Source organism: Toxorhynchites rutilus, chromosome 1, assembly GCF_029784135.1.
Source record: "Toxorhynchites rutilus septentrionalis strain SRP chromosome 1, ASM2978413v1, whole genome shotgun sequence".
NCBI classification, from domain to species: Eukaryota; Metazoa; Arthropoda; class Insecta; order Diptera; family Culicidae; genus Toxorhynchites; species Toxorhynchites rutilus.
In genome coordinates, this window is record NC_073744.1 from 103,829,996 (window position 1) to 103,855,576 (window position 25,581).

At 44.3% G+C, this 25,581-nt stretch overlaps 1 protein-coding gene across 1 annotated transcript in view; it reads right to left on the reverse strand.

Annotated features, from left to right (window-relative positions):
* Positions 1-25,581, reverse strand: part of LOC129761257 (uncharacterized) — a 49,538-nt gene that overhangs the window by 18,676 nt on the left and 5,281 nt on the right. The window contains exons 2-5 of the mRNA XM_055758972.1: positions 4,999-5,161; positions 1,452-4,584; positions 1,056-1,343; positions 333-1,000 (exon numbers count right to left, since the gene is read on the reverse strand). Coding sequence (XP_055614947.1) covers positions 333-1,000; positions 1,056-1,343; positions 1,452-4,584; positions 4,999-5,161 — 4,252 coding nt within the window. The remainder of the gene's footprint in view (positions 1-332; positions 1,001-1,055; positions 1,344-1,451; positions 4,585-4,998; positions 5,162-25,581) is intronic.

Consider the following 25,581-nt stretch of genomic DNA (forward strand, 5'->3'; position numbering starts at 1 on the left):
GGGTTTTAGTATCGGGATCACTTTTGCCAACTTCCAACTCGAGGGGAAGTAACTAAGTGATAGACATCTGTTGAAGACAGAAGTCATAATATCATATAAGTTGTTACTAAGATGTTTCAACTCAATGTTAAATATACTATCGAAGCCGGGGGCCTTCATATTCTTCAACGAGCGTGTTAGATATGAAGTAGAATTTTCCAGAAATGTAGAAATCTAGTAACCTAGCAGCTTAACAATCTAGCCATCTAGTAATCTTGCGATTTGTGCACCCTAGCAACCCAATGTTTTTCGCTCCTATAGCAATTTAAACAGGTTCGAAGGACACTTCTTACAGCTCTCCGGCCATGCAATGGCCAGAATTCATCCCTGAGAACTGCGAGGGTTACGTTATTGCCACCATGGGCAAGCTTCTTATGGTGGTGCATAATTAGCAGTTTTGTGAACGGGTGAAAACCTGGGATGACCATTTGATGTTGAATGTTGTAGGGTTCAGAAGATAGCTGTAGCCGGCCACCAACTCGAATCACACCTTCAGGATCCAGAAACGGACTGAGGAGCCGAAGTTTGGAATGTTTCGAAACTGGAAGTCCTTTGCGCAGAGCCTTTAACTCATCGGGGAATGATTCTGATTGCACTAGTTTCGTCAGATACAACTTAGTAACGTGTAGTTCCTTGACGAGAAGCACTCGGTCCGGGATTCGAATATTCTTTGAGCGTGTATTTTGGATGAATCGGAATGCCCATCCCACCACATTCAGCAACATATTGTATGATGAGAATCGCAGGAACAATTCGTGGGGAGCAGAAGTTTGGAGAGTCAGCACAGCTGCAGTACGTTGTTCCAATTCTTCCACTGGGAGCTCGGTGCGCGGGAGATTTTGAGTGGGCCACACTTCCTTGGGTCCGTGTAGCCAGCTTGGTCCGTGAAGCCATTTGTCACAGGTGACTAGTTCGTCAGCAGGGAAACCGCGGGACAACAAATCAGCGGGATTTTCGATCCCTGCAACGTGCAGCCAAGGGAATCCATGGGTTGTCGCTTGTATTTCAGAAAAAACGGTTGGCAACAGAAGTTTTCCAGGTCCGCGGTGGCGCCTTCATCCACTGCAGGACCACTGTTGAGTCTGACCAGAAGTACTTCCTAGAGGAAATCTGATCAAGAGCAGCAACTACTTTTTCAAACAAACGGGTAGCGAGGAGAGCTGCGCACAACTCGAGCCGGGGAATGCTGATTGGTTTCAATGGGGCTACCTTCGATTTGGAAGCCAGCAAACTCACTTTGACGTTGCCATGGGCGTCTTCGGATCGGATGTAAATACATGCTCCATATGCAGCTTTTGATGCGTCTGCAAATGTGTGGTATTCGGCGACTTGATAATTCCGAATGAATGCATTTCGATCAATCCGAAATTTTGAAAGAGTGGGAAGTTGTTGGCAGAATATTTACCACTTACGGTGAAGATCTGGAGTAATTTCATCATCCCATTCTAAGGACAGAAGCCAGAGTTGTTGCATTAGGATCTTTGCTTGAACGATGACGGGGGACACGAGCCCAAGTGGATCGTACAGCTGGGCAATCGTTGACAACACTTCCCGTTTAGTTGGTACCGGATTTATTACGTTGACGGCAATATTAAAACGCAGTTTGTCGGTCTCTGGTTCCCAGCAGATGCCGAGAGTTTTAACTGTTTCCTCGGGATCGAACTTCATGGGAGATCGGGTGCCTTGGAGTTCTTCAGGAATTTCTGATAACACTTCGAGGGAATTGCTAACCCATTTTCGCAAACGAAATCCACCTCGCTTCAGTAGTTTCATCAAATCATTTTGCAGTTGAATAGCTCGTTCCACAGTGCTTTCGCCGGAAATTAAATCGTCCACGTACACGTCTTTTCTCACTACTCGGCTGGCCTCGGGAAAATGTGCACCTTCATCTTCTGCCAATTGCTGCAGAGTTCGGGTCGCCAAGAACGACGACGGAGCAAGACCGTACGTAACGGTGGAGAGTTCGTAAGCTTTGATGGGTTCAGTGCTGTCGAATCTCCAGAATATTCTCTGGAGTGGGCGATCGGTTGGATGTAGCAAAACCTGGCGGTACATTTTTTCAATGTCCCCCACTAGCGCAATTGGAAACTGTCGGAAACGCAGAACAATAGTGAGCAATTCGTCTTGAACGACTGGTCCGACAAGGAGGGCTTCGTTGAGAGAATGTCCGGAACTCATTTTCGTTGAGCCGTCAAATACGACACGAACTTTTGTCGTCGAACTGTCCTCTTTTACGACTGGATGGTGGGGAAGATAGCAAGCATCTGGGCGATCTACATCTTCATTAGGTACTTCCTTCATGTGCTTAAGAGCTATATATTCCTTGATGAAATCATGATACTGCGGTTTGAGATCTGGCTTTTTCTCTAGCATTCGTTCTAACCAACGGAATCGTTGAAGAGCTGTCAATTTTGAGCTTCCAAACATTTGTTTGAATTGAGGATGTCTGGGCATTCGTACGATGTATCTACCAGACTTTTCCCGAGAAACGGTTTCACGATAAAAATTCTCACAATTCTGCTCATCTACAGAATAGTTCGTTCCGCTTACCTCTTCAAGTTTCCAAAAACGTTCTAACAGATCTTCGATCGACGGGATTTGAGCCACATGACAAGTTACTGTTTCTCTTGAATCGCCGTGCTCCATTTGACCAGTTACGATCCAGCCAAAGACGGTTTCTACCAGCATGGGAAGATTATGGGTCAAATGGATTCGTCCATCACGCAAAAGAGTGTAAAAATGACCTGCGCCAATTATGAGGTCGATTCTTCGGGAAATATTAAATTCAGGATCGGCTAACAAAATTGATTTCGGGATTTTCCAATGGACAGCAGAATATGAAACTGCTGGGGTATGGCTGGTGACTTTTCGTAGGACGAGAAAATCCATTTGCTGCTTGAAATCGTTCACTCTGGATCGAAGCTCAGTAGTCACCTGGTGCTTAGCGCTCGTGAGGGTGCCATCTACACCCGAGATGGGGACGTTGACTGTTGTGCGTGTAAGATGCAACTGCTGACACAACCGTTCACTGATGGCATTTGGCTGCGAACCTGTGTCCAACAAAGCTCGAGCCAAGTGTTCTTGTCCATATGTATCTACGATTATTAGAACCACGGTAGAAAGAAGTACACTTATTTTGTTCCCTTCTACAGCTGCGTTGGATGTTACTATTTGAGTATTATTGTCGGCAGCCAGAGTCTCGGTGGTGGCAATGGCAGTTACTATGCGGGAGGGACCAGGCATGGGCTTGTTTCCCAACAAGATTGTCTCTGACTTAGGTTCCGGATGGGATTGAGTTTCGATATAGCCGGGGTGTATCATCGAGTGGTGCCGCTTAGTACAATGTTTGCACACAAACTTTGAGCGACAAGCACGAGCAAAATGGTCGCTACGAAAACAATTACCACATAACTTTTTGTCGTTTACGACCCTTAGACGATCTTGAACATTCATTTCGTTGAATATGGGACATTTCATTAGCAAATGCCTCTGCTTCTCACAGGCAGGGCACATCGGATAGACTTTGCTGTCAGTTTCACTCATAGCATTGGAACTGACACGGGTAACATTTTTCTTTTTGATTCCAGAATTCGGATTCTCGGTTTTTGATTGAGATGGATTGGGGCGGTTGATCATAATCGTCTCCAGTACTCGAGTCCTTTTCTGCAGGAACTCAACCATTTTTTCGTAGGCCGGATTTTCATCTGATGCGATTGATTCCTCCCATGCGCTGTGGGAGGCGTCATCTAATTTGTCTACCAGCAGCTCTATCAGAATGGAACTAAATTGTTCGACAGGTTCTCCTAATTGCTGCAGTACCTTGGTGTGCCGTTGAAAATCATCAAGAATGCGGTGGAGCGCCTCCACTGAATTATTCGAGATTTTTGGGTATTTCAGGAGCGCTCGTATGTGCTTCTTCCGTAATAGACGCTTATTGGAATAACGCTTGACAAGCGTGTCCCAAGCAACAGAGTAGTTCGCAGCCGTGATGGTGATTGATTGAATGAGATTCGCTGCTTCTCCCTTTAGAGCAGCGCGGAGATAGTGAAACTTCTGCACACTTGATATCTCCGTGGACGAGTGTATCATGGAAAGGAAAGTGTCATGGAAGGTGAGCCAACCATTAAAATCACCATCGAACTCAGGCAGCGTGATCGTCGGCAGTTTAACGTTCAACAGCGGGGTGGGAAATGGTAATCGAGGGGGCATAGCTTGAGTAGAGGTTGATGCCACAGACGATTCATGAGTGGGGCGCTTCGCCAACAAACCAGCTTTCACTTGAAAATATTTTTCCTCGATATTGGCTCGCATTTCGACATTTTCTAGTGCAAAGTTTTCATCATCGTCCAGCTCTTCGTACTGTGATTGTACTGTTTCGAAAGACTCCATCAACTTATCGATACGCTCCAAACGTAGTGGAACTTCGTGGCCATGTTCATCAGGATCAAAATTCCGTAAAAATGTCTCCAAACGGGTAATCGAGTCAATAATGTTCTTCCGCTTCAGCTCGACATCTTGACGGTAGCTCCGAATACAAATGGACAGCTAAAACGGTCGAAAAAGACCCAGCAGTACCGAAAAATTGAGTAAATCTTATTGGAACGGTACTCACCTTGTACCTCTTCCAAAGAGGCCTTGTATGATTAATTCTATCAGCAACTAACGGGAAATAACAGGTTGAGATAACTGGACAATGGGCAGATATACACGGGTAATGTGGGTGGCAGCATTAACGAATTTTTCCAATTTCGTTAGAAGTTCGGGCAACGGGGTTTATCTCTGTTAATCTTCTTGATATCGTGCGGATACCGGATGCTCTGGGTAGTGTCGGTTTTCAGGTTATGTGACCGTACGTCTTCTTGTTTGCGGGGCGAATTGTGTGACCTGTATCCTGGTCACGGCACCAAAATGATGGGGTTGAACACTAATGGGGCGGGATTTCTACAACGGGTTAATCACTGGGATTTCTTCGTGCAAATGGGGGACTCCAATCTCGATCGCTAGATGGACCGCAGATGGTTTCGACGGGGAACACTCGGGGAACACTCGGGGGACACTCGGGGGACACTCGGGGAACACCTCTATTACAGCAGTAGCGTTGAACAACGAACGACTCGTTGAACTATTTCGGGATATTCATAAAAAAACTCACGGAGTTTTTAACAAAACTTCAGTCCCTTTAATACGTCTTCCATTCTTGAAGGTTCGATACAAAGTAACAAACTGGGTGAAAAAACGTTGCTATAGGAGCGAAAAACATTGGGTTGCTAGGGTGCACAAATCGCAAGATTACTAGATGGCTAGATTGTTAAGCTGCTAGGTTACTAGATTTCTACATTTCTGGAAAATTCTACTTCATATCTAACAGAGCGTATAACCGAGATAACCTCTTCAGTGGAGATGATTTCATTCTCTTGAGGTGCAGAATGGATATTGCCAATATCCCTTACAGTATCATTCACCGAAGCTTCAAATGGACTTGTAATGTCCTGGCCAAGATTGTGTGAACTAGCGAAATGGTTGCCAATTGCATTAGCCTTTTCGGCAGGTGTTATCAATCGTTCTGAATTATCAGGTTGAAGAAGAGGAGGAATAGGATTAGACTTGGTCTTGAGGATTTTAGCGAGCCTCCAAAATGGCTTGGAGTTGTTCGGAAGTTTACTAATATCTTTTGCGAATTTTTTGTTACGGAGACCAATCATTCTGGCCTGGATAACCTTGGTTAACTGATTATACTGTCGTTTCCTCTCTCGAATACCAGTACGTTGGTACTGCCTTCGATAGAGGTTTCGAAGTCTAATCAAATGTTTAGTAATTGGATCAATTTGAACAGAGTCACTCACCTGAATCATTTCTGGGATGTGGTTTTGGCGAGCCTGAATAACTGCAGTTCTAATAGAGCTGACTGTTGCTTCGATATCTTCGGGAGATTCAAGAAGCTGATCGAAATCAATGTTGTTGTCAATAAGCTGCTGAAATTCCACCCAATTCGCACGGTGATAGTCCCGTCTACATTGTGGCCTCCTGACTACGACATTCACTCCCAATTCAACCATCACTGGGAAGTGATCCGAACTCAACTCGTTAAGGGCAATAGGATCACCGATGTGGCGATCCATGTTGGTAATAAAGAAATCAATGATGGAATGTACTCCAGAACGAGAAATTCGAGTGGGGGTTGCTGGACTAAGAATCCTGTAGTGCCCACACTGTAGATCATCGTTTAGAGTCACTCCATTTTGATTCCACCTTTGGTTTCCCCAGGACTGATGTCGAGCATTAATGTCCCCGCCGAAAACGTATTTCGACTGCCTTCGTGTTAGCTTGATGATATCGTTTTTAAGAAGCAACGCCGAGCCATCTCTGATTGACGTCTGCTTGGGATAGTAGACCGCAATCACGATAATAGGCCCAATCGATGTTGTGATTTCCGCTCCTATAGCTTCGATGATGTTGAGTTTCAGAAGTCGATATCTGAAGTCGATATCTGATGTTATTTCTGATGGCTAGGGCAACACCTCCTCCACCAGAACTAGTACGATCCATTCTCAATAGACGATAATTCGGAACCCGAAGGTTAACATTCGGTTTAAGAGGCGTCTCGGTAATGATAGCTACGTCGATGCTGTTTGTCACTAAAAAGTCAGTGAATTCGATGACCTTACTCTTGAGAGAGCAGGCATTCCAATTAATTAGCCTGAGAGATGACCGATCCATGGTTGTAATAAAAGTGTAGCATGACTTGCACTTGTTCCTGTTGGTTGCGACAACTTCTAGTCTGTCGATCTAGTTCAAGAAACAGGGTTGTAAGTTCCTGCATGCTATAAAGCTCCTCAGTAGAAGAGGAATGGGATGAAGGTTTTGGTGTAGGTGGTAAACCAATAGCCGCAACCTTACTATAGCTCGGTTGCTCCTTTTTTGGCTTTTCGCTAGAAGAGGCCGTTTGGGGGCGACCTGTAGGAAGTGGAAGAGGAGGAAGAACAGGAATCGTGCGAGAAACCATTGGAGGGAACTCTTTGTCAGTAAGTTCTGGAACCTTCTTCCTAGTAGCTTGCTTCCGGATACGTTTAAAATCCGCACGTTTTGTGCAGCTACGGCTGGTGGCTTGGTGACTTTCGCCACAGTTAACGCACTTGCGAGGTTCTTTTTCTGGAAGGCTTGTTAGGTGGTCTGCAGCACACTTGCCACAGCGAGTTTTCATGTGACAGTTTCTTGTTCCGTGTCCGAAACCAAGGCAATTTGAACATTGCGTTACATCTCGATGTTGAGGCTTGTATCGGTCCCATTGTACCGAGATGTTGAAGATCTCACTGATTTCTTTTAGGCGAGTTATGTTGGCTGATCCTTTCTTGAAGTGGATCAGATATAAGACATTGGAATACCCATTGTCTGGTGTTTTATGCCGAGTCATCCGATATACAGCCAACGGCTGAATATTGTATGATTGTTCCAGATCTTTTTTAATATCCTCCAACTCAATAGCAGGAAGACCTCGCAACACCACCTTAAATGGTTTTTCAGACGGCGTATCGTGAGTGTAAAACTCATGATTTTTTGATTTCAGGTATGATCCAATTATTTTATATTGGTCTAGGTTGGGACTAGTGATTTTAATCCCGATGCTGCATATTTTAAAAACTGGCTGCAATTTCAGCGCCAGCAGTTCCGATCTCAAAGTTCCTATTGGCGTTTTGCAAAAGTTTTGGAAAGGATGGATCAATACTTATACACTGCTTTCGGGGCCACATGTATATATTAAACAGTGGTCGGTAAATGGCTGAATACAGCGAACATAGAACTCATTATGATGATCCATTTATGATGGTAGCCTATGATTCAGCAACTCCTATCTCTACCTCCCCGTGGTACCGACTGGGATACGAGCAACCTTCGGAAAGATCGAGTAACCAACCTCGGTGGGACCTTAGGTCGTATGCAGACAGAGAAGGGGGCACTCGGGCCCCAAAGCTTAAGGTGTGTATACGATCCGTGCCGATAGTTGAATGGTGGAAGGGGCGATACAAATATGAAGCCGCGAACGGACCCTGTGGGGTATCGGGGCAAACCTCACAGTAATGTTGCCCTTGCTGTGGTATGGCAGGGTAGTCCACAGTCGACCATATATTTTCCCTAGCGACTCGTGGGAACCACATGAAAAGCAAAACCAACCCAATGCGAAGATCGAAGCGTATTCGTCACCCTAAGAAGTGTCCTTGTTGTGCGAACTCAGTGGCATCGTCGTCCTCATCGTCATCATCGTCCTCATCATCATCGTCCTCATCATCATCGTCCTCGTCCTCGTCCTCATCGCTATCCCCTTCTCCGGTTATAGATATAAATCCGGATGAAGAATCGAAGAGCGAGCAGCAATGGTCTGACCACCCATTAGCACCGTCATCGCCATCCGAAAGGACACATAACCCACTGTACGAAGAATCGAAGAGCGAGCAGAAATGGTCTGACCACCCATTAGCATCGCCATCGTCATCCGAAATGACACAAGACCCACTACACGTGGAATCGAATAGTGAGCAGCGCCATCGTCATCTGAAATGACACAAGACCCACTACACGTGGAATCGAATAGTGAGCAGCAATGGTCTGACCACCCATTAGCAACGCCACCCTTATCAGTATCATGGGAACCACTAGCATCGTCATCCAGAGTGATGCTAGAGCAACTACCCCAGTCCCCTTCTGTAGACATAGAGTCGTTTGATACACAGCAGACGATCCAATTAGACTCTCCGAAAGAACTCAGAGTTGTCCTAGAGCCGATAGATGCTAGTCAATATGATATACAAACCATAAGACTATCTAGAACTGAAACAAGAACGTTCATCTTGCACCACTACGACATGGGTGATTCAGTGTCGGACACCCTCTTGGCATTGAATTCCACATATGGACAAACTGTTACTCGTAGAACGGTTACGATGTGGTACAAAAGGTTCGATACCGACAGGAACTGCGCGGATCGTCCACGCAAAGGCCGTCCGAAGGCAATCGATAACACAGCAACACTGCTTGCTGATGTGAAACAAAACAGCCAGCAATCTACGAGGTCTATGGCCCAGAAATACAACTGTTCGGCAGCGACTGTTATGCGATCGTTGCATAAACTAAACTATGTGCCCAGAAGAATGGGATACCACCCACACAGGCTAGACCCAGTCAACCTTGCAAAGCGGGTGAAACTAGCCCAACGACTATTCAGACAAAGTGAACGAGACCAGGGTATGCTCGATAATTTGGTCACTTGTGATGAATCGAAGATACCCATGTTTGCGCCTTACAGAGGCATACTACATTAGATCGAAAAAGGCGCCATGGCGAAGACAATCGCCAAAGACAGGATGAATCGCAAGTGGAACATGCTCTGTGTGTTTTGGGATCGACGAGGCATTATACACTGGGAATTGCTAGACAAGGGTGTATCTGTTAATCGTAAACGATATCAGAAGCAGCTGGAAAAGGTGGCTGGTATACTGGGAGTGAGTAAACATAGGCCGGTACCCCTACTACACGATAACGCTCCGTGCCATAGGGCACATGAAACGATAGATAAGGCGAGGAGCCTGGGATTTAACATATTGAACCATCCTCCTTACTCACCAGACATCAGTCCATCGGACTACCATTTATTCAGGTCATTGAGTAATAAGCTTAGGAATAAACTCTTCAAGACTAAGGATGAGATGAGCGCATTCCTAAAAGAGTTCTTCGAGAGCAAGCCTCCTACGTTCTATGCCCGAGGCATAGATTCCCTACCTGCGAGGTGGAAGCGGGTCATCAAGTACGGTGGTAAATACTGCTTCTAGGTCAGTGTTATGTCATGTATGTTGTGTGGGCTTCCCTAAATGTGTGGGGCTTCTCTCTTTTTTATTAAATTCCCCTGCGCCTTAATCTATGCAACACGCATTACATCTGGTTCTAAGTCCCAGAAACGAGGTCATAAGTCGAAAAAATTCTAAGTCCGAACAATATTCTAAGTCCAAGAAATATGTTCCCGGATCGCCCCCCATCGGAATCCGATCCACACCCGGCACTGGTACTGATTACGGTGTCCCAAGTTGCCCCGATCGAACGAGGTGTCTCTGCTAGCGGTATAAGCTGTGCACCATGTCCTGGAATGCAAAGTAGCATGTTTTGGAAAAGTACCCCCCCCCCCCCCCCAGCACAGCACAGCACAACAGTTTGTTCAATTTCTCACTGCGCGACCCAGCACGCAGTACGTGTAACAATGCCCCATCAGCATCGGCGCGGCACAGTGGCTTGTGCAGTCTTGCCCTTGCGATGCGCTATGTGATGGGCGGGTGCGTCGTGTCCCGTAAGAGAGAAGTCCCACCGTGGTAGCTTAGTGCTGCCCGTGCTGGCGGCTTCTCTCTTTTTTCATTAAATCGCATTGCGCCTGGTAGTATGCAATCGTGCGTGTGTGTGAAATCATCCCATGGCCTGGAATAACAACTGTCAAGTGTTGTCCCCCAGCACAACACAGCACACAACAGTCTGCGCGAGCCAACCCCCGCAGTACGCAATGTGTAAAACACTGCCCCGCCGACAATAACACTAAGTCTCAGAAAGCGTCCAAATCCCCCCAGCATACAGCACGCAACAGTTTGTTTTATTTCTCACCCGCAGTACGCAGTGTGTATAACATCGACATCGGCGCGTACATGACTATTGAAAAAAAAAACACGTTCACACATTGGTCACACATCATCATCTTTACCTACGGATCAACTATTGGAAAAAAGTTCAACTATTGAAAAAAGTTCAACTATTGAAACAAATAACCAACTATTGAAACAACCAACACCTTAGGCACGGGCCAAGTACAAGTACGAGTTCAATAGTAGGGTTACCCCCCATCGGAATATGACCGACACCCGGCACTGGTACCGATTGCGGTGCGTGAACATTTCCCGACCCAGCATGGTGTCTCGGCTAGTGGTACAAGTCTATCCAAGGCACCCCTATAACGATGCCCCCAGTGCGGTATATACCCATGCCGAGGCAACGTTGGTATGACCATGTTTTACACTATTGTGGGGAAAGTTGGTGAGTGAAAAGTTTGAGGCATAACTTGCGAAGCTTGTTTGGATGTTCGGTAGTACGATGCCGTACGGGTGGGGTCAAGTTACTGTCGGTAGGGTCGTACGTCTATCGAATCCAGTGAGTCGGATGACAACCATCAAGGGGGTTAACCTCGGCGGTGAGCCTCTTCTGACTCTAGTAGCTGGTCGGCACCCGGAAGGGTAAACCTTTTGAGCTTGTATCGAATTCAGTGAGTTTCGTGTGTCGAACCCCTACCCTCATTACGGGGTGAAACGTACGTACTCCAGTGTGTGGTGTCGTGTCGTGCGTTGAACGTCGAAGGGGCATAAGGCGATTGTGGCTTTCTCGTGTGCCATGCGAACCCTGTGCAGTACGGTGTGTCGAGCATTGAAATACCTCCCATGTAAGACGCATCGCATCAGTGCAGCTAGTAGCACCACACGGGTAGTTACCGCTCTCTCGCTCCGAGTTTTTTTTCTCCCTTGTTATGCCTCCTCAGCCTATGCTGTAGGTATGCAGTAGGGGAAAAAAGACGGGTGGGTAATGTCGGGGACATACCGGAGTGACGTAGGACTATACAAAGGGGACAGCTTTTGTTAAATATATATTTTAAATATATTGTTTTATTTTCTTCTCCTACGTGAATACCTACCTATCTACCTTAAAAATGGAGTAGTTTACTGTTTACTCTTCATGAATATGTTGATGGTTCTGAAAAGAACCTTTGGTGTTGTGTTTTTGTTATCACTCGATATTCCCATCTTGTTCGGTTAAACCTTCCTGTTTAGCTATTGCGTTTGCCACTCGCCACAGCTTTCACAGTTGGAAAATTTCTTCCCATCCAGCTTGTGACATGTTGTTCAGTAAATTACATTTGATGCGACGTGCCGGAGAAACACTTTGCCACTCACTGAAACTAATTGTTGCCTTGATGAGCGCCGAACCGAAGCTGCTCTGTTCTTGATGCGGGTTTTCTGATTGTCGTGAGCAGCTTTGCAAGCCAACTCGAGCACTCCGACGGCCGAAACTCTATAATAGCTGTTAGGTATACTGGTGCTCCGGCACCAATCCGTTCGGCCTAGTTACCCTTGCCGAGCAATCAGTGAATGCGACCAACAGGGAACTGGAGACTTGCACGGTTCGAGTGAGACTTTGCCTTTCCCTTAACTTGTCCTCCTTTGTTACGTCCACGATGCCGATGCCGTACAACCACACGGGTTTACGGTTTGAAAGAAAATAAGATATTTTTTTGGGGTCCGCGTGTTTTATACTCTAGCGGTACACACTCACAGGATAGAGACAAATCGGCAAACTCAGCCAGAGGGGCGAGTCCAACGAGACGAACGAATGAGCGTTAAAAGGGAGCGATGGCAAAAAAATACATTCATTACGATTTGTTCGCTCGTTGGATTCACATGCAGGCTAAAAAGGGTCCTTTTCAGGATCACAAAATTATCTTCAATCTAAAGAGTTTATTGTTTTGTTATCACTCGATATCCCCATCTTGTTCGGCTAAACCTTGCTGTTTAGCGATTGCATTTGCCACTCGCCACAGCTTTCACAGTTGGAAAATTTCTTCCCATCCAGCTTGTGACATATTTTACAGTAAATTACATTCAATGGCACGTCGCATTACCACCACTCAGTATCGGATTGGAGGTAATTTTAACCTGTAATTGAACATTTGCGATGACAGTGGTACAGTGTCGACCTTCAATGTGGGGTCATAATTTGGAACCCGAACTCTATGTTTACAAAAATGTCCAACTAAATATGTCGCATTACTGGTCCGACCAATAAGCTAAATGTCGAGATAAGTGTAAATTACTGTACTTTCAATCTAGAAGCAATTTAAGAATTGGTGAAAATCAATAAGCTCAGAACAACTGCCAAATTCACATACTCATCATATCCTGGCAAACAAATTATAAAAAAATCAATTTGTGTTTTATTATTATTTTGGATACTGTTTTAGAAAGCATTGAACTGTATTTCCTAAACTATTTTTTGGAAGGTTTAATGGCCCTGAAAAGCGCCTTGTTTTATGGAATGGTTCAAATTTAGAAAACTTAGTACTCGTGGTTTTGAAAAAAAGTCACAGGAGGGTTGTGTCCAAGACACGACCGCGTAGTTGACGTAGGATTCCGTTAGGCTGATTTTGGATATGTTTGAAGAATTACATTGTTAAACACTTCGAAAATGATTTGGGTCCGTTTTGACTGGTTGTTAGGTATTGTTTGTTCACTCCACCAGTGTCCATAACCGAGTGATAATGATAGAAGAATGGTGATTAGTCATTAGATGGTGCGTATCACGTACCAAAGCCGCCCTCTGTGGTCCTGGACGAGATGGCTCTTGTGTTATGTATGGATGAAATAAAGAAAAAAGCTGATCAATGTAATATAACATAATTATCATCATCGAACACAAGTTTTCTCACCAGAAAAAAAGTGTTACTTTAGTATAGAGAAAATATATTTGAAATGGAAAACGTAATTTCATCTATAATTTTTTTATTTTCTGAGTGTTTATTCAACCCATTTCCTTTTCCCAACGGAAAACGATGCTACATCCCTCAAGGTGATTGGGCTAATCGCCTTGAGGTTCAATTGGGGCTAACAGCACCCAATACGATATGTAGAGCATATGCGAAATCACTTTTTCGAATATTCCTTCATTTTTCCAATTTTGCTCGTCGTATGAACTTTTTTTGGGGGAAAAAAAAATCGTTTCACATTTCAAGTCATTTTAACACAATAGCTACCATATACAATTTTACGCTTACAGTTGTGCTAAAAGTTTTAGAATACATGATCGGTCATTGATATGAAACTTCACGAAGCAACCAACATAAAAGTTTCAAATTTAAATTTTATTTATATTCTATCAAGCATAAGTTCTTTTCAGTTCATTGAAACATCATTCTTCAATCAACCCATCGATAGATTCTTATTGGATCGAAAATAACAAAGAAAACACTCGTTCATCACTCCCAACTTATTCGCCAGCACGTATGCAATCAGCAATGCCCACGCTAGTTACAATGAGCACTATCCATTTGTGCGCGTAATTAGTTAAACTATCGACCACGAGGGTATTTACATGCTGATTTCTCCCAGACACCTTGGATTTGAAATCTCTGTTAGGGAATACATGTCGGTGGGAAAAAAAGCTCCCCCTACTTTCATGTGTTTGCAATGTCGATTTCACCCAGGCAGCTTGGTTTTGATGTCTCTGTTAGGGAACCGCCACATGTGTCGTCAATTTCGACCAATCAGAAGTGGGTATTTCCATTAGGATAGGGGTTGAGATTTTACAACTGTTTAATAGTTAGTTTCATGACATATATTATTTTATTCAATGTAAAAAATTGTTATGGAGTGCCGAAATTGATTGACGCAAAAATTTCATCAATCCATCATGCAATGACTGAGCAATAAGCATTTGAAATTGGACAATTTTCACGGTGCACTCGATTTTCAATTTTCAATTTGTACACCAATATGTTCCCGAAAGACGTAATCCTACGTCAAAACCATTTCGAACGCCCTCGATGCCGCCTTGCTCTGGATTTGCCACCAAAGCAGTGTGTATAAAGAACAAACTTTTTTCTTCTGCTACCTGATGCCGTTTTGCGATTGCGTTTGCCACTCGCCACTCGCTGCAACTGCCTGTTGTCTTGATGTCCACAGAACCGAATGTGTTCTGTTCCGAATGCGGGTTTTCTTATCGTCGCGAGCAGCTTTACCACCTAACTCGATCACTTCGGCGGCCGAAACTATATAACGCCGGCTAGGTGGACTGGTGCACTGGTACTAACGCGCTCGGCCTAGCTACCCTTGCGGGGAACTCCAGATCAACACGGTTCGAGCCGGATTTTGCCTTTCCCTTCACTTTTCCTCCTTTACCATGTCCAGACATGGCTGCTTGGGTTGGTTTGTTGATGTGTTGTGATGCGAACCGATGTGGTGTACGGTTTGAATGAGAATGATCGTTACGGCAGCGGAGCGGGGATTTTTAAGCTGACTGGCTGGCTCGAGAATTACGCATGTGTGAGACTGCGACCAATGTTTCGTTCATTTTTTTCTTTTTCCTTTCCAATCGTGGTTCATTCTATTTCGCTGCTGCTCTGGTTGCCCGTTTTGGTCGGTTCGATTTGAGGAGCACAAAATGGACCAATCAAAAATGGGCACATAGTGCATTTTGACAATGCTTGATATTTCACAATTATTCAATTATTTATCTCAAGAAAAATGAAATGTTATTCGTTATGATAGATGCGTAGGTATATTTCCTATCAATTGATGCAAAAAGCTACCCTTGCTGCGCAATTGGCGGATACACCTACGGCGAACTGCACACTTGCACGGTTCGAGTGGGACTTTGCCTGTCCCTTAACTTGTCCTCCTTTGTTACGTCCGCGATGCCGATGCCATACAACCACACGGGTTTACGGTTTGAAAGAAAATAAGATATTTTTTTGGGGTCCGCGTGTTTTATACTCTAGCGGTACACACTCACAGGATAGAGACAAATCGGCAGACTCAGCCAGAGGGGCGAGTCCAACGAGACGAACGAATGAGCGTTAAAAGGGAGCGATGGCAAAAATATACATTCATTACGATTTGTTCGCCCGTTGGATTCACATGCAGGCTAAAAAAGGGTCCTTTTCAGGATCACAAAATTATCTTCAATCTAAAGAGTTTATTGTTTTGTTATCACTCGATATCCCCATCTTGTTCGGCTAAACCTTTCTGTTTAGCGATTGCATTTGCCACTCGCCACAGCTTTCACAGTTGGAAAATTTCTTCCCATCCAGCTTTGTGACATGTTGTACAGTAAATTACATTCAATGCGACGTGCCAAAGCACCACTCAGTGTCGCATTGGAGGCGATTTTAACCTGTAATTGAACATTTGCGATGACAGTGGTACAGTGTCGACATTCAATGTGGGGTCATAATTTGGATCTCTATGTTTACAAAAATGTCCAACTAAATAAGTCGCATTACATGTCCGTCCAATTAGCTAAATGTCGAACTAATTGTAAATTACTGTACTTTCAATCTGGAAACAATTTAAGAATTGGTGAAAATTGAATAATCTGGAAAGTCCCCAACTATCAATAAGCTCAGACTGCCAAATTCACATACTCATCAGATCCTGGCAAACAAATTATGAAAAAATCAATTTGTGTTTTATTATTGTTTTGGATAATGTTTTAGAAAGCATTGAACTGTATTTCCTAAACTCTTTTTTGGAATGTTTAATGGCCCTGAAAAGCGCCGTGTTTTATGGAATGGTTCCAATTTAGAAAACTTTTACTCGTGGTTTTGAAAAAAACCATTTCGAACGCCCTCGATGCCGCCTTGTTCTGGATTTGCCACCAAAGCAGTTTGTATAAAGAACAAACTTTTTTCTTCTGCTACCTGATGCCGTTTTGCGATTGCGTTTGCCACTCGCCACTCGCTGCAACTGCCTGTTGTCTTGATGTCCACCGAACCGAATGTGTTGTGTTCTGAATGCGGGTTTTCTTATCGTCGCGAGCAGCTTTACCAGCTAACTCGATCACTTCGGCGGCCGAAACTATATAACGCCGGCTAGGTGGACTGGTGCACTGGTACTAACGCGCTCGGCCTAGCTACCCTTGCGGGGAACTCCAGATCAACACGGTTCGAGCGGGATTTCGCCTTTCCCTTCACTTTTCCTCCAATCAAAAATGTCCAGACATGGCTGCTTGGGTTGGTTTGTTGATGTGTTGTGATGCGAACCGATGTGGTGTACGGTTTGAATGAGAATGATCGTTACGGCAGCGGAGCGAGGATTTTTAAGCTGACTGGCTGGCTCGAGAATTACGCATGTGTGGGACTGCGACCAATGTTTCGTTCATTTTTTTCTTTTTCCTTTCCAATCGTGCTTCATTCTATTTCGCTGCTGCTCTGGTTGCCCGTTTTGGTCGGTATGATTTGAGGAGCACAAAATGGACCAATCAAAAATGGGCACATAGTGCATTTTGACAATGCTTGATATTTCACAATTATTCAATTATTTATCTCAAGAAAAATGAAATGTTATTCGTTATGATAGATGCGTAGATATATTTCCTATCAATTGGTGCAAAAACCTTTGCGATCTATTGAGAAATGCTCGAGTTATAAGCATTCCAAATCTTGCATTTTTTCCTACTTGTGCAGTGCCTAGATTTCCATTTCACCCCTATATCTTCCGGTTAGACGTAGTCCTACGTCAAAAAGCGTGCGCTCGCTCGCTCGTCTGTGTGTGTTGGATCGTTTACATCAATGTGGTGCAACTACCTCGTGATAAGCGAGCGTGGACATGTGCACAATACCCCCTCTCACGCTTTTATGCGTTTATGCGTGCTAGTACTTGTATGGGAATCTTTTGGCTATTGTATGGCTATCGTGTATGCGAACGAGGAACGAATTTACCGAGGATGAACGTTGTGGTGATGTTGTGCGAAGTTAATATACACCCCTATCGAATTGTTTGCGGGCCGGCGTGCCGCGCATCCATCAGTAGATAGTGATAGTGAATTCTGGTTGATCCTACCAGTAATATACGCTTGTCTCAAAGGTTAAGCCATGCATGTCTAAGTACAAACAGATTTAATGTGAAACCGCATAAGGCTTAGTATAACAGCTATAATTTACAAGATCATACAACTAGTTACTTGGATAACTGTGGAAAATCTAGAGCTAATACATGCAAAATGCAGGGACCTCGCGGAACCTGTGCAATTATTAGGCAAACCAATCGTCCCCCTTCACAGGGCCGTGACGCTTGAGTTGAAATCTGGATAATTCCGCTGATCGTACGGTCTCGCACCGACGACGGATCTTTCAAATATCTGCCCTATCAACTATTGATGGTAGTATAGAGGACTACCATGGTTGCAACGGGTAACGGGGAATCAGGGTTCGATTCCGGAGAGGGAGCCTGAGAAATGGCTACCACATCCAAGGAAGGCAGTAGGCGTGTAAATTACCCAATCCCGGCACGGGGAGGTAGTGAAGAGAAATAACAATATGAGATTCTTGAATGATGTCTCATAATTGGAATGAGTTGAGCATAAATCCTTCAACAAGGATCCAGTGGAGGGCAAGTCTGGTGCCAGCAGCCGCGGTAATTCCAGCTCCACTAGCGTATATTAAAATTGTTACGGTTAAAACGTTCGAAGTTCATTCTTGTCCAGCACGGGTGCTACTCCTAATGTTGGCAGTAGGTCACTGGTATTGCTGCGACTATAAGACTGGGTTCACATACACGGTGGCACTTTGTGCCCTTTATCGGGTGTGGTGTTTCCACCTGCCCAGCTGCGATTACCTTGAACAAATTAGAGTGCTCTAAGCAGGCCACACAACGGCCGAGAATGATCTTGCATGGAATAATGGAATATGACCTCGGTCCTAATGGCTGGTAAAGCCAGGGTACAGCGCAATCCAGTGCCAATTATTGGCCCTTCAGCTTCCCCCTGGAACTCCTATCCTTACCTCCCCGAGGTACCGGCTGGGGTATGAGCAACCTTAGGAAAGATCGGGTAACCAACCCCGGTGGGATCTCGGTGGGTACGCAGACAAGGAAGGGGGAAAACGGGCCCCAAAAGTTAAGGTGTGATGCGACCCGTGCCGAGAGTGGTGGAAGGGGCGATATAAATGAGAAGCCGTTAACGGAGCCTGTGGGGCACCGGGGCGCACCCCACAGTATGCAGCCCTTACCGTGTTACAGCAGGGCACTGACGCGGAGGACCCCACCTTTCCCTAGCGACTCGTGGGAATCACATGGAGAACAATAAACAAAACCAACCAAAACAAAAAACTGTATCGACGATGAGCGGAGTAGGAGGTAAAACTTACCTCAGCCTTACGGCAGAAAAAACCGATGGAAAGATAACAAGAAACCCCTTCTTGATATCAAAAACGCTATCAAAACTAACAAAAGACATATTAGAAATAAAGTACATAAAAAGAGACACAAGCTTTCTGATTTTTCTAGAGAACAACAGAAACGCGGAAAAGCTACTAATGCTTAAAAGCTTAGTAAACGGAGAAAAGATAAAAGTAGAATACCACAAGAACCTGAACATTTCAAAATGTGTGGTCTACAGCGAAGAAATGATGGAAATGGAAACGAAAGAGATACAAGTTGAGCTAGCAGACCAAGGTGTGCTAAACGTACACAGAATCACTAGGAAAAACGAAAAGAGAGAAAGGGTTAACACTCCTCTTCTTATCATTACGATCAATAGATCAGAGCCTCCGGAGCATCTGAAATGTGGTTTACTAAGACTTAAAACTAGACACTATTTCCCGAAACCAATGCAATGTTTTAAATGCTACAAATATGGGCATACACAGAAGAAATGCCAAAGAGAAGAAGCAAGGTGCAAAAAATGCACGAAAGACCATATCAACGCATCTTGTGAAGAACCACCATATTGCATCAATTGCAAAGGGAATCATGGGCCTGGCGACAGAAACTGCCCATTTTACAAACGAGAGAACGATATACTAAAAATTAAAGTATCAAGAAACATACCATATGGGGAAGCAAAAAGAACGTACGTAAACACACAAAGACAAACAAAAAGTTACGCTGATGTAGCCAAAAGCCAAGTTCAGCAAAGATTGGTGGTAAACAATGAGGTCATAAACGAGAATAACGCTCTTAAGGCCCAGATCCAAGAACTGAAGCAACAGATAGAAGAATTGAAATCAATCATTACAGAGATGCAGAAGAACAACATGATAAACAAAATTGTTCAAAACGAAGCCGATCTGATAAAACCTTCAACCAGCCATAGCGCTACTGAGGGCATGAGAACGAGCGAACCTAATAACAAAGCGAACAAAAAACAAAAAAAGAGGAAAGAGAAAAGATCCTCTGACTCCTTGCCTCCGTCAAGGAAAAACAAGAAAAGCGGAAACTTTTCCGATTCCGAAATGTCACAAAGTGACACAACGGAGCTATAGTGAAACTTTTAATATTCCATAATGAGCTATCACAAATTCACAAACGAAACACTAATACTACAATGGAACATCTTTGGCTTCCGAGGCAGACTACACGAGCTACAGCTACTAGTAAACGAACACTATCCATCCATCATTGCACTTCAAGAAACAATGGTACCCAAAATACCGCAAAATGTACTAGGTGGTCAATATGACTGGAAAGTATACAATGATCACAGTCACCCAAACAAAAACGGGGTTGCATTGGGAGTACTCCACGACTCACCTCATAAGTGGATAGATGTAAGTGGGATCGATAAGGTGCAAGTCGTAGCAGTAACTATACACCTCCCACTAAAACTTACGATCGCAAACATATACATATCGCCACACTATACAAGCATCGAATATGAAAGGGCCATAATTGCAGAAATAACACACATTGCGAGACAACTCCCACAACCGTACATACTAGTGGGCGATTTCAATGCCCACAACGAAAATTGGGGATCATACAAAAACGATACAAGAGGCAATCTCCTCCTTGAGGAGACAGATAAACATCGATGGAAAATACTAAACGAAGGTAATCCGACTAGGATGCACCCAACCTCTGGTAAACCATCGGCAATAGACCTGATGATAGCCTCGCATAATTTGCCCAACAGCTATTTATGGAGAACTGACGAAGACACAAGAGGAAGCGACCACTTCCCTATTTTACTACAAAAACATAGCCAAACAATAGTACTTCCTACAAGAAGGAAAAGATGGGTAACAGAAGCAGCTAACTTGAACAAATATGAGAGTGAAATAGAACGTGCCTTAACAGGTATTGAAAGTATAGACCCCATGGGACTAACAGATATCATAACAACTGCGGCTAGCAAAAGCATGAGGAAAACAACCGGCTACAAGCCAAAGAGAGAGGTCCCATGGTGGACCTGCGAAGTACACCAAGCCATAAAAAGCCGTAAAAAGGCACTCAGGAAGTTGAAGAACTCCAACCCTTCCTCACCTGAATACCAGGAAAACGCGAAAAAGTTCAGAATAGAGAGAGCAAAAGCAAGAACCATAATAAAGGCGGCAAGAAGAAAGAGCTGGGAGGAATACCTAGCAAGGATCTCCCCAAACACAAGCAGCTCCAGCATGTGGGCTAAAGTTAGAGCATGTAAAGGAGAATACAAATGTGAAAGAATAATAATGAATATTGACCAAAAAATAACAGATGACAATAACATCATAACAGAAGAACTTGCCAAGCACTTCACTAAAGTATCGTCAGATGAGGTCTACGAGACCTCCTTCAGAAACTTCAAAGAGAACGAGGAGAAAACAGTGGATATAAAAATAAGTGTAAATAATGAAATTTACAACAGAAGCTTCGACATGAAAGAACTCCTATGGGCACTGAACAGTGCCACAGGAAAATAACCAGGTGAAGATAATATAACTTATCCACTACTACAAAATCTTCCAATTAAGGGTAAAGCTATACTACTAAAAACACTTAACGAAGTATGGCATACCGGCAAAATACCAAGAAAATGGAAAGAAGGTATTATCATACCCATTCCCAAAGTAGGCAGCAACACCATGAACCCAGATGGATATAGACCTATAACCCTCCTTAGTTGTGTGGGAAAAACATTAGAAAGAATGGTCAACAGATGACTCATTGATGAGCTAGAGTACAGAAACCTGTTAAACGAAAGACAACATGCTTTTAGAAGAGGCAAAAGTACAACCACCTACCTAGCACACGTCGAGAGTATTATTAATACAGCCACAAGGCAAAATGCCCACCTAGACATGGTCTCGCTGGACCTGTCCAAAGCATTCGATAGGACGTGGAGACTACCAATCTTAAAGCAAATGAAAGTATGGGGTTTTGACGGTCGCATTCTGAGCTTCGTTAAAGACTTCCTGACCGATAGGAAAATTAAAGTGTTTTGCAAAGGAGCATTGAGCTCATCTAGAACCCTACAAAACGGCATACCGCAAGGTTCAGTCATCTCAACAACGCTATATTTAATAGCTATGGAGTCCCTCTTCGAAAGGGTATCATGGTCTCATGGACGTGTCTCTGGTGGTATACGCAGAAGACATTACACTTATTAACTACGGTGAAACGCCAGGCTGGAATAGAAGGAAAACTCAAAGAGCGATCAACCACATACAATGTTGGGCCGATGAAAGGGGATTCAAGATTAATCCCCTGAAATCAAAACTAGTACATATATGCAGAAGACGACACCATATAAAGGCCCCCTCGCTCCATCTGGGAGAATGCATAATCCCCCAAGATATAAAAATGAAAGTACTGGGAGTAACAATAGATTCAAAATTAACCTTCAGACAACACTTCGAAGACGTTAAGAGAACAACACAAGGTTATATAAGAGTAATGAAAATAATAGCAGGAAGGTTCAAACCTAGCAACAGATATACCCTAATAAAGGTAGTAAACGCTACAATATTAGCCAAAATATTACATGGAGCTGAGCTGTACTCAAGAGCAGGCGATAAAGCTACTAAAGCTCTAGAATCTGTATACAACGAAGGAATCAGAATAGCATCAGGTGCTTTTTGCACCAGTCCAGTACTATCAATTTATGCCGAATGTGGAGAGCTCCCTCTCAAATACCAAATCACTAGAAACATTTGTACAAAAACATATCAACTGAAAGACAGGCTTACATCAGACCAATGGGAAACCCTCCCTCTATTGGAAAGAGCAAACTTCAGCTTTAAACAGCTTACAAATCAAGATCTACCTGGAACCGTAACAAGTGTACCAACCAAACAAAGAACATGGGTACACCAATGTCCAATTATTGATTGGACAATAAAAGCCAATACTAAGGCAGGATGCCCAAATAACGTCGCAAAAACGAATTTCAGAATGTACACATACAATTACCCAGGAAGAAGCCTAATATACACTGATGGTTCGAAAACAAAAAATTATGTGGGGTATGGTATAACGATCCCCAACACAAACGTGTGCATAAACGGTAGACTACCAAAACAGTGTAGCATATTCTCCGCTGAGGCATATGCTCTCCATAAGGCAACCCAGGCTGCCAGAGAAGGTTCAATAATATTCACGGACTCGGCAAGCTGTCTGGCTGGGCTAGAAAGTGGTAACTGCGACCACCCATGGCTGAAGCAGGCCAAAGCAACAGCTTGGGAAAAAGGTATAAGGTTTACATGGATTCCCGCCCATACTGGGATTGAAGGCAACGAGAAAGCGGACTTTTTAGCCAACGAAGGTCGATCCAAGCCACTTGAAGACAGAACCATACCTAAGGAAGATGCCATCAGGTGGATCAAAGAAGCAATAAAGGACGAATGGAACAAAACCTGGTTCCACTGCAGAGAACAGAAACTCAGGAAAATTAAAGGCAGCGTAGAAAAATGGACCGAAGCAGACAACCCTAGGGACCAGAAGTTGCTTACTAGGCTCAGGATAGGCCACACCTGGATGACGCACAGCTCAATCATGAGCCAGAGACACCAAGATGGACCCACGTGCGAAACTTGTGGAACAGCTTTAACAGTAGAACATATCCTTGTGGAGTGTAGAAAGTACGACACTGAAAGACGGAAACATGGACTAGGAGACAACATCCAAATAATTCTGAAAAATAGCACTGAGAACATAAAAAGAACGTGTGATTTCATAAGAGACTGTAATTTGACTAATATGATCTAAGTTAGGGGCTAGAGATAGGCCCACCATATCACGAATACTCAAAAAATGAAAAAGAGTGAACAGAGCAAAAAACGCCCGCTCAAAGTGATGGTGAACAGGAGTATAGGGAATATAGGGAATAATGTAAAAGAGATAAACTTAGGCGAATGACAGAGCAGCTAGTTACTGTAGAACAAATGTTAAAGCCTAATAAACAAGATATACAAACACACACCTCGGTCCTAATATTCATTGGTTTGTAACCGGATCCGGAGGTAATGATTAACAGAAGTAGTTGGGGGCATTAGTACTACGGCGCGAGAGGTGAAATTCGTAGACCGTCGTAAGACTAACTAAAGCGAAAGCATTTGCCATGGATGCTTTCATTAATCAAGAACGAAACTTAGTGGATCGAAGGCGATTAGATACCGCCCTAGTTCTAACCGTAAACTATGCCAATTAGCAATTGGGAGACGCTACTGTATGGTGCTCTCAGTGGCTTCCGGGAAACCAAAATCAGGTTCCGGGGGAAGTATGGTTGGAAAGTTGAAACTTAAAGGAATTGACGGAAGGGCACCACCAGGAGTGGAGCCTGCGGCTTAATTTGACTCAACACGGGAAAACTTACCAGGTCCGAACTTATTGAGGTAAGACAGATTAATAGCTCTTTCTCAAAACTAAGGGTAGTGGTGCATGGCCGTTCTTAGTTCGTGGATTGATTTGTCTGGTTAATTCCGATAACGAACGTGACTCAATCAAATTAACTAGAACGCTATCAGCAGTCAGACGTAGAAGCTGTCGTCCGGTTGCGATGTGTGCGTGTGGGGTTGGCTTTCGGGTCGGCTTCCGCGCGCGCTCGCTGGCGCAGTGTAGTATGACCTGATGACACGTCAACTCATCGAGGTTGACTTCTGCTTAATGGAACAACTTGTGTTAAGCAAGGTGAGATTGAGCGATAACAGGTCCGTGATGCCCCAAGATGTTCTGGGCTGCACGCGCGCTACAATGTGGGCAGCAGCGTGTACCCTATTCCGAGAGGAACGGGAAATCACTGAAATGCCCACGTAGTCGGGGTTATGGACTGAAACGGTCCATATGAACTTGGAATTCCCAGTAAGTGCTGGTCACTAGCCAGCGTTGATTACGTCCCTGCCCTTTGTACACACCGCCCGTCGCTACTACCGATGAATTATTAGGTGAGGCCTTTGGAGGCGAGTAATTTGCTGGCTCCTCGAGGGCTGCATCTGACACGCTGAAGTTGACCGAGCCTGGTTATTTAGAGGAAGTAAAAGTCGTAACAATGTTTCCGTAGGTGAACCTGCGGAAGGATCATTATTACGTCTTATGATGACCTTTGTCGAACAGAAGACCGAACGCGTTGGGGTCTTGGTACATAGACACGCGTTACCCAGTGGTTGTTTTGCGAGGACTAGGAGTGGCGCCGTACTCGTACCTTTGTTGTGCGAACGTACGTTCCCATTAAAAATGCTCTCCTGGCGAGTCCGTTATGTTTCAATTCATACAACAAACCCTTTCATCTCGGTCTTCAGATCGATAAAAGGATTTACACTCCCTTACTGCACTAAAGGTATTACTACTTGGATGAAGGGCCGGGGCCTTCGAACTTTCATCCTATTGTAGGGGCCATACCTTGCAGTGTGTGCGCGGCTCGAAACTACTAGACCCGGCGTTATAGAAGGTCTCAAAATGAACGCCATCCTCTCATCTGTTGGACTAGGTGCGGTGTCTCGTACTTCGCATGTGCGCATATGAACGTACAGATGCCCCCTAGCGAGTCCCCATATTAGTGAGGTGG